The sequence below is a fragment of the Poromitra crassiceps genome, assembly GCF_964638095.1.
Source record: "Poromitra crassiceps genome assembly, chromosome: 13".
Taxonomy (NCBI): Eukaryota; Metazoa; Chordata; class Actinopteri; order Beryciformes; family Melamphaidae; genus Poromitra; species Poromitra crassiceps.
Window position 1 is genome coordinate 27,273,997 of NC_139644.1, and position 10,001 is coordinate 27,283,997.

The 10,001-nt window shown below is 41.6% G+C and overlaps 1 protein-coding gene across 1 annotated transcript in view; it reads right to left on the bottom strand.

Moving 5' to 3' along the window:
- Window positions 1-209: 209 nt before the first annotated feature.
- Window positions 210-10,001, bottom strand: part of fam20ca (FAM20C golgi associated secretory pathway kinase a) — a 70,756-nt gene continuing 60,964 nt past the window's right edge. Inside the window, exons 6-10 of the mRNA XM_083649059.1 lie at window positions 7,372-7,552; window positions 4,290-4,399; window positions 3,832-3,913; window positions 2,900-2,959; window positions 210-2,216 (exon numbers count right to left, since the gene is read on the bottom strand). Coding sequence (XP_083505185.1) covers window positions 1,958-2,216; window positions 2,900-2,959; window positions 3,832-3,913; window positions 4,290-4,399; window positions 7,372-7,552 — 692 coding nt within the window. The 3' untranslated portion in view covers window positions 210-1,957. The remainder of the gene's footprint in view (window positions 2,217-2,899; window positions 2,960-3,831; window positions 3,914-4,289; window positions 4,400-7,371; window positions 7,553-10,001) is intronic.

The window sequence follows — 10,001 nt, forward strand, 5'->3', positions numbered from 1 at the left end:
GATAGTAAAACTTGCAGTAACGATCCTCAGTTACTGTACAAGAATCTGTGACAGATCTCCCTGCATTCTCTCTGTAAATTATTCATATGTGACTGATCCATAAACGTGTATAGCGTTGGATCTTTCTGCATACAGCTCCTTTTTGTCCAGTGTCTGATGGATAAAGAGGAAGAAACACAGAAGCATCCACATCACTAACATGCACACAACCTGCAGTCTAACACATCCATACCCACATTGTACTCACTTTAGTTTTTATTGCACACCTTAATCATTTAGTAAACAGATCTTCACAGTAACAATGCAATAGCAGAAAACAGAAGCCAATCACTGCGCAGTGCAGCCTGTTAAGTCTTCAAAGTATTTATAGGTATTTACATTGAGAATATGAAAATCAAAGTTCAACGCCGAGGCTATCCCTGTTGTGAGGAGAGGCATTTTAACGCCATCATCACCTCCAAGCATTTCTCAGACTTGAGTCCAGCCACTCAGGCTTTACACTGTTAGTAGCTCTATGACTCCTGTCCAGATTGGCAACCCAAAAAACATTCAAGTATTTCCATCATTGCACAGGCACTGGGTTCGCCTATACATATACTATACTATACTATACTATACTATACTATACTATACTATACTATACTGGGTTAGCCAATACATAGGACTCTTTACTGAAATTGCACTGGCAACACTTCAGTAATTGAATGTATAAAATCAAAAAGCTTTGTTGTGTTTCTCTCATCTGAACGTAATGTTAAGTAGTATCCAAATGCTATGTTAAACATTTCCCAACAAACTGTATACAGTAAAGCAACTAAAGCAAAACCATTACCCAGAATTTGTCAAACCTTTCTCATTCTTTGTGACTCACCAATAAATAATCATTTGGACTTATTAAAATGAAACAACATACAAATTGTCCATGTTTGTGTTGCACCAACTGGTGATAACAGAGCAACAGAGCAGACTATCTTTGATATCCATTTCTGCATGTAAGAGTGGTAGTGCATTTTAATGGACTGACACATTTCAATTAATGATATCTCTAGTACACAAGACGATTCTCTGATCAGTTATACTATTTTTGGTTTCCAAAATAATTATCTTTTAATGTTATGTCTGTCAAACTGCATGTAGTGCAAGATGAGCTTGCTAAGAGGGAAACATGTTTTAAAATAATAATAAAAAAGGAGAGATAGGAAATTGGAATAAGGCAAAGTGAGGATATTGTTTGAACTATCGCGTGAAACCGATTTACGTTTTTCAAAAGTTTATAGTCACATCTTCATCCTGTCCGGACTCATGGACACTGGACCAAGACAATAAAGCATGGATAGAGAGAGAGAGAGAGAAAGAGAGAGAGAGAGAGAGAGAGAGAGAGAGAGATGCTGACTGAAATAGGTGAATGGTGATGGATGCTGACATGTTTCATAAAGTAAATATGTTAATCTCATACAGTTTTTCAATCTTTCCGCATGTTGTGGTGCATTGATAAAGCTTATAATCTGACCTTAATGCTATTCTGTCATTGTATCATCCCATTTGGTCATACAATAATATAATAAACACTTAAATGAACATGATAGCCTCAGTATTCAAAACAAACAGAACAAAATCAGAACACAACAGTGGTCCCTATATCTCTTGTACACCATCTGATAAAAACAAAAATACATCTGTATCTAACAAATACAAAGCCTCCTTTTTCAGTACAGTCTTTCATTCATATCTGTGGACAATGTCTTCTATATAAACACACGTAAAAGCAGGTTCCATAGAGGCATTGATGGCAAGTCTTTGAATTCACTGAATTCAGCATGATGTCAGGAGTGGGATTTTTGCTCAACCCCAGCGGTCAGACAGCTGCAACCATAGTCCATTGTCCACCTGTCACTGAAGGTCCAAAATGGGACTATGGATGCATCGTGGTTCACTCCATCCTCCAGCATAGACCTCACTACCTGTGGCCTGGGCTCCTGTGGGTGGCTGTGTCTCCAGCCAGGTTGTCCTCCACTACATTGGCATAGCCTTCTTTCTCCATGCAGCCAGCCAGGACCTGCAGCACCAGGCGAAGCCTGCGGTCCATGGCCTGCAGGTGGGGCTGGATGAGGACGGGGGACAGGCGGTCACGGAGCAGGGACTCCTCCATCAGGGAGCTCAGCTGGTACTCCTCCTTGGCCAGCAGCTGGAGACGCACATAAGTGGACTTCCTCACCCTGGAGACAAGAGACAAAGGTTAGAATATAAAACTCTACACAGGGCCGATTTGGGCAAACTCTTAACCGTATAATCTCTCTCTCTCTCTCTCTCTCTCTCTCTACTATATTAGAAATGTTCTTATTATAAACTAAGATGAAAATAGATGTGCGTAGATGTAAAGGTGTTAATGTCATTGTCATGAACTGAAGTACAGTAAAACAAAAAAAACATGTCTGGAAAAAAAACTGAGCTAAAACTCTCATGTATTTGTAAATCTATGTAAAATAAATTACAATTGATAGGTGAAATGTATTCAACTTTTTGTGTATTTGAAGAGTAAAATCGGCAATTCAATTTGGATCTAAAACTTAATGTAAAAATGAAAGTAAAAATAAAAACAGAATTCCCCTTAGTGTTTTCTGATTCAACTTTTCTGATTCATGGTGCACTATCAAACACCACTGTAGGTCTACTGTTTCTGGATGTGCATGCACTATCCTATGATGTGTGTGACAGAATAATTCCAATTGCAATTCCCCATTTGGCAGATGCTTTTATCCAAAGCGACGCACACATGAGATTTTAATACAACACAAGCAAGTAATCTAGTCAGGACAGAACAATGAGAGTAAGTACCATGAAGCTAAGTTTAATAACAAATAGGTAAACGTTGTTTAAACTGGGAAATTCAGACACTGACCTGCAGCACTGACTGAGAGGCACCAGGATTGACAGCTCATCATGGGAGTGTTTTCCAAACCTATAAGGGTGGGGATCAAGATCTAAAGATTAACCACCAGGTATTCATACACACCTCCCTTGATCTAGTGTGTGGTTAGCTGCTGTACAAAAAACACATGTTTCCTTCAGTCTTTTTTATAAACATATGATCTATTTCCTTTCCCCAGCTGAATCCTATTATTTTTGCTGCTAAAACAACCTGATTTCCGCACATAGACAATACAGTTTTCATCTCATCTTTAAGACGCTGCTCTGGGTCCGTCCATGTTGCAGGAGACTGCATTTATTACAAACCCTGTGAAGTCTTTGCAAATTATATATACCTTTTTCAAGGGAGACCTGGCCAAGAAAGCTAAGAAAGCAGCTAAGAAACTAAGAAAAAAACAGTTGCATACCATCAACACAAAATTGTACAAAAAAAACAGCCAAGGTCCAACAATGTATAACCCTCGGTTCATACCAGGCACTATTCAGAAGCAGCGCTTAACAGAAGCTGAGTGCCACGCTAATACCGTCACACCAGAAGCACTCTCTTTTGCTCAGCGCCTCGCTCATCGCTGCCCTTGCCCCGCTCACAACTTGCATTGACTTCATGCCTGGCAGCTCAGGTGCAGGGCGCTGCACGCTTGAAAAGTAGAACAGAAGCTGAAACTATCGCGTTGCGTGCGGGCGGTGTGAATGGACTTGCCTATTAACAAGGACGCTGAAATGAAACAGCCATAGCGCTGCGTAGCTTCAGCATGGCTTTGGCGTATGGTGTGAGCGTGGGCTAAGTCTCAAGATCTTCTATGGGCTGTTTAGGTTTCATGGATAATTCCAAAAGTAACAACTAGTAGGATCGAACATGTACACTATTGGTTGCTACATAGAAACTTTAAAAGCAGTCTTTACCCTCTTCCGTTGTCCAGATGGATAATGAAAGTGTCATTACCAAACTTCTCAAAGGTTTCATAATGGTGGCGGTCCATATTACCTGTACAAGGAGAGGTTCAAAACCGTGAGGAAAATATGTTTCAGGGTAAAGATTCAAGATTCAAGATTCAAGATTTTTATTGTCACTCCATGGTACAAGTATCACGTGTGAAATTATTGTGCTGTGGACTCCGTTTACAACATAGTACAAGTATAACAGGGCATATGAGTGCAAAAACAACAACAAATGCGACAGGGTATTATTGCAACAATGCAGGCGTCCATAGTATGGTGATACTAGACCCTTCTTTCTTTCTTTCCATCCATCATTTCCTTCTTCCTCCCTTCCTTCAATAGAAGGAAGGGAGTCAGACGACTTGGAGTCAGACTTGGATATCTGCCTAGCGTCTCCCCTGCCCACTTCATTTTCTTCTCACCCATTAGGAAATCAAAGATGGTCATGTCCATGATGTCCAGGAGTCGAGTGCCACGGTCATAAGGAGGGGTCTGCTTCACCTCATCACAGTAATCTGGGTCCACCTCCCACCTGACAACACACACAAAAATATCCCACACAAAACATGGCTTAGTAATATTTAGCTACAGCGAGACACATGTTTAGATGAATGGCATAGCAGTGAGTCAGCAGTCCTAAAGTGATCCCATGGCTATGAAAAACCTGAAAACATGATGCATGTTGTACATTGTTGTTATACATTTGTCAGGTCTGGGAGATGATGATGTGTCGAACCCTCTCTCTTGGCTGCTGGGAGATCCAGAGCAATGGGCTGTAATGTTTCTTGTATGGGGCAGCGTAAGGGACAAATTTAAGACTACTGAGAAGCCGTCGGAGGCTATATCTTTGCCAAAGGCAGCTATGGATCTGGCCAATGATATGCCGGCACCGGCAACTGAGAGACCGTCGGTGAGAAAAGAGAAGCCGACTATTCATTTGTCTTACCAAGCAATCCACTGGATCGGCTGGTCATTAGCTTGGAGAGGCTAGCTACTAGCTTGGAGAGGCTAGCAACCCATTGGATCGGCTGGTCATTAGCATTTCTAATCCCACATAGGATAAGCAATAACCGCGCCCGGATTGGCCAGGAGCAACACTGGAGGGCACGCAGCCCAGCGATTTCATGAACCAATTGAATAGCTCTTGAGAACGGACAGCGATTTCGAGAGCGGACATTGAAATTAATTATGGTCACCTACCTTCCTTAGCATAGTAATAATAATAAGCATAATAATTGTAATCTACACAATGTGTACACAATCTACAAAAACATGCAATAATATAAACGGTGTTGTGTTCACGTTCATAGCTCATATAATATAATGTATCATATCGTTAATTTCAAGCTCAATTCTTACCCAGAGAAAAGGTACAGCACTGAAAATGTAACAAGCAATAGTTTTTTAAACATCTTTATTTTAAAAGATGAAAAACCCCAGGTGTTTTAGTCCCAAGCTTCAATGCTCCTGGCCAATCCCGGCGCCACAGGGCGTGGTTATTGCTTATCCTATGTGGGTTTAGAAATGCTAATGACTAGCCGATCCAATGGGTTGCTAGCCTCTCCAAGCTAGTAGCTAGCCTAGACAAGCTAATGACCAGCCGATCCAATAGCCGATCCAGTGGATTGCTTGGTAAAACAAATGAATAGTCGGCTTCTCATTTCTCACCGACGGTCTCTCAGTTGCCGGTGCCGGCATATCATTGGCCAGATCCATAGCTGGCTTGGGCAAAGATATAGCCTCTGACGGCTTCTCCGTAGTCTTAAATTTGTCCCTTACGCTGCCCCATATTCTTTGAGTACCTGGAACATATGGCTACAATAATAGTTTAGTCTCAGGCTCAGGATTGGTGGGAGAATGGTTGGTGGGAGAATTGGTTTAATACTGTAAAGTCAATTGAAAGACCTTAACGGGTAACCTGGTACTGTACTGTACTGTACTGTACTGTACTGTACTGTACTGTACTGTACTGTACTGTAATGTATTGTGCTTTCATCCACCAGGTTCAGTTCTCTAGCACTCATCTTGTGCTCCCCTTGACCTCACTTGGTTTTGGCTGCATGGATCCTCAACTCATCTGTGGACATTTCAGTCATTGTACGAATTGACATGCATATGAGTAGTTCTGTGTCAGCTGGCAGTTTGTTTGTTTCATTGTGTTCTATTCTGTCTTGTCTTTTAGTTTTGTTTTCTTGTGCTGTAAATTGAAAAGTCATAAATAAAGTCGAACGACTAATCATGCACTATCTAATGTGATGTCTAAAGCTGCATTCAGCGATGTTTTTGTGTTCAAATAAGTGTTAAATGGCTCTATATTCTGACAGCAATCACTAAAATAGAGTGTTTGGTCAGTGACTTGAAACCCCCAACACCCCACTGTCCTCTATCTCTCTCCTGTAGTCCTGCAGGCTGGGCGGGCGTATCTCCGCAACCGTAAACAATACATAAAGTCCTTTACAGGGATCGCGATTGGACCTTTCGTTTCTTAGAAAATGTCGACTTTTCTCTGATTGGATAGTTTGAGGTCGGCGCCAATTTTGATCCAATCAGAGAAAAGTTGACATTTTCTAAGAAACGGAAGGTCCAATCGCGATCCCTATAACAGACTATAAGTATTTTTTCACCCCGAATCCAATGCAGCCATCCGTGAGTCTCTCTGAGTTATGAGAGATAGAGGACAGTGGGGGGTTGGGGGTTTCAAGTCACTGACCAAACACTCTATTTCAGTGATTGCTGTCAGAATATAGTCATTTAACACTTATTTGAACACAAAAACATTGCTGAATGCAGCTTTAATCATACACGTATGGTTATACAGCTATCAAATGTATAAGGTACAGTAGAATGTTATAAGAGGCCTGTCAGAGCTGTCTTATAATACTATGGGTATTTTGGGGGGTTAATATTAATAATACCCTGATCACATTGTTGTGGAAGAAGCTCCCAAGGATGGATGTGTGTGAAAGAGTAACAGGGCAAAGCAGAAAAACAGCAAAATAAGTAAAAGAAAAAAGAAAAAAGAGATAGCTTATATTTCCTTTCAGCAATCAATGATGTCTCCAAAGCTAATTCTACAATTATATTGAAAAGACCAAAAGGAGATACAAGAAGAAACATGAATTATGACAGTTGATAAACAAGTGTGAATTCGCAATAGCTGCAACCACATATGCCAATTTCCAAAAATACAGAATGGCAGGGACACCCGACCCCACCCTACTTTGCCTCTGCCACCCTGCGTTTAGAAATATTTAGCCAATATTATTGGCATGAACACAAACGCACACCTTGACATACACACGACACACATGCCAAATGTCAGCCTCCTAGGGTGAAAACTGTGCCTGCTAAAGGAGTGGTTCACTTTTTGTGGACCAACCGAGCGGCCTACAGAGCGACCTACTGTATAGAGCTGCTCGTCACAGCTACAAATATGGAGAAAGAAGAGGTGACTTGATCCAAGAAGTGTTCGATCCATGCTGATGCGTCAGTGTGTTGTCTTACTCGGCTTTCTTGCGCTTGTGGTAGGAGCGTCTCCAGGGGTTCCTCCAGGTCTTGCGTTTGGCCAAGGCCAGGTCAGGCAGGAAGGCTGCGAGCGAGCCCTCGATCTGGTCCGGCTTCCCACACAGAGCATGCTCAGTAGAGCAATAGTAGGAACACTCACCGTAGAAGCAGATGTTATTGGCTGTGGCAGGGAGAAAGGAAAACACTGACTTAAAAATGATATGAGAGAGACAGAGAGAGAGAGACAGAGACAGAGAGAGAGAGAGACAGAGAGAGAGAGAGATTAGAAATGATATGAGAAAGAGAGAGAGGGGGGGGGGGGGTGATGTGGCTTTCTCAGGTTCACATGGTCACAGACATACATATAAGGAATGGGTGCTGTGGGTGCTTGGCGCCCATGGCCAACAATGTAGAGAATCGCTTGGATTATAGCAATTTTGCTTAAAAAAAGGTTCATAATAAGCTTATTATGAACAATAATTGACTATTGTCACTTGACAATTCACTCTTATAATCATTAACACAACACAAGATCAAATCTAGAAGGAATAATGTGTAGGGTTTGTGTAATGTGGCAGATTTGACAAAATAAAAATGCTGTGATATTGAGGCACTTACATGACTTAATTGACTGACTTATTAGTAAATAAATACACAACATAAACACTGTTGTTGTTTTGACAGGAAATCCTCGGTTTCCTGTAGCATAATTTGTGTTAACTTGAACTAATTTTAGTGTGCTCATGACGTGATGAGTTATTTTTGTCTCTTTACACATGGTTGTGTAGACAGAGATCTCTTGTATCCATATGAAAGGCAACCTCCAGCTCTGGTCACAGAGGTAGGGACAAGAGTGCTGACCCAGCTAACTGTATCTGTTATGGGGTGAGGAAGTTGGACTTAAGCGCAGAAAGGACGCAGGAGGTCAGAGCCTGGTTTTGAACAAGTGCCAAAACGTACATCTCATAGCAGCATGTAACCCATCTCAACAACTCTCAAGACTGAGCAAAGAAGCAAAGGACTACTAGGCTACTTAAACAAACAGGTGAAGCAAATCAACGTAGTTAAGATAGGGTATAAAAACCTCAAACTCAAATAACACAAAATACTGTCTTGCTGCCTGCCACCTATTGGCAGCCTGAGGTAGGAGCGGGAAGTGCTACAATATCTGAACCCGACTGTTGTTTTCCCACACAGCGTCTTTCCGAGGTGAGGATTTACTGGAATGCTCTTTAGCGAGACAAGGAAGATGCTGAGAATGTGGAGCTGAGCCACTGTGAAGAATGAAGCTATTTGCTTGTTAAACGGAATGCCTTCAAGCCTTTGTTGTGCTTTAATTGTCCTAAACATGTTATTGAAGAAGTAGGTCAGGCACAAAACAAGAGACACACATGAATGATCTAGTTTTCCTGCCATAAAACAAGAGTTATTTTGCCATTATAAGAATTATCAGATCGCCCCAGCTGCTCAAGACTCAAGCCGTTTCCATCAGAATCATTAGATTCTTTAAATATTGTTTCTGCAAACTCAGTAATGAAGAACATGAAGCCTTCTATCAGTGTCTTTGACATTCCTCCCAGCAAATGTCTTAAGATACTCTTTGAAATGGTTTATCTTTCTTCTTCAACAATAATTTATTAATTTTGAACCACTGGCATTGTACCAATCTGATTTTAGAGCGTTTCATAGCACTGAGACAGCTTCTTAAGTGATAAATGCCCTGCTTTACCAGCAGAGTAATGTGTTGTGAACTAGGGATGTTCATCAATTATCGAAAATCGATAATTGATCGTTAAGGAATTGAATCGATCATGTGGAATTTGGATCGATTATTGTTATTATACATTTTTTATTTTTATTTTTGCGGACTAGGTTTGGGTGGAATTCGTTCCTCCTCGCCCCACTCCATTGCACAGCCGACTAACGTGAGGTGGAGCTTCATATAGTCTCTAGTTTTCTGGCTGGGCACGGGCCTTTGTGCCAACAAAACTGTTTTAAACATGGGGAATTCACACCGGCATGCGCCGGGGACACAAACAAACGCACCCAGCGGTCTGGCTCAGGCCTGTTGATTTGACTCTTGTGCTGTCAGCTAAGCTTTTTTGTCAAAATAATTGTCAAGTGTCTGGTGTCAATAAATTATTGATTGAATCGGAGCCTGCCCGATCTCGAATCGGGCATATCAAACATGTTTGATATTTACGATGGCTGTCTCCCGACGGAACCCGCAATAGCCAATGAGAGCGAGCAGACCGGGACGCGTCATACCCGGATGTTAATGCAGCGCTCACAACAAACGAGCAACAGCAGTGCCATGTAGCTCCTCTCTCCCCAGCATCCTCACAGCAGCTTAAAACAGGGTGGACAGCGACGGATTCAAGTCAAGTCAAGTCAAGTTTATTTATATAGCCCTAATTCACAAGCATGTCTCAGAGGGCTTCACAGAAAGTATGTCTAGCTAATTCTAGCTGACACAACAGTAACAAGAATATACAGAATAAAGATAACATTTGAACAATTGATAATATAGAAAATATAGGAATGAGGGGAGAGCAGAGGAGAGCGCAGGAGAAGGGAGAATAGCAGGGGGAATGTGAGAGAGTGATGGGGTGGGGAGGGAATGGGAGATG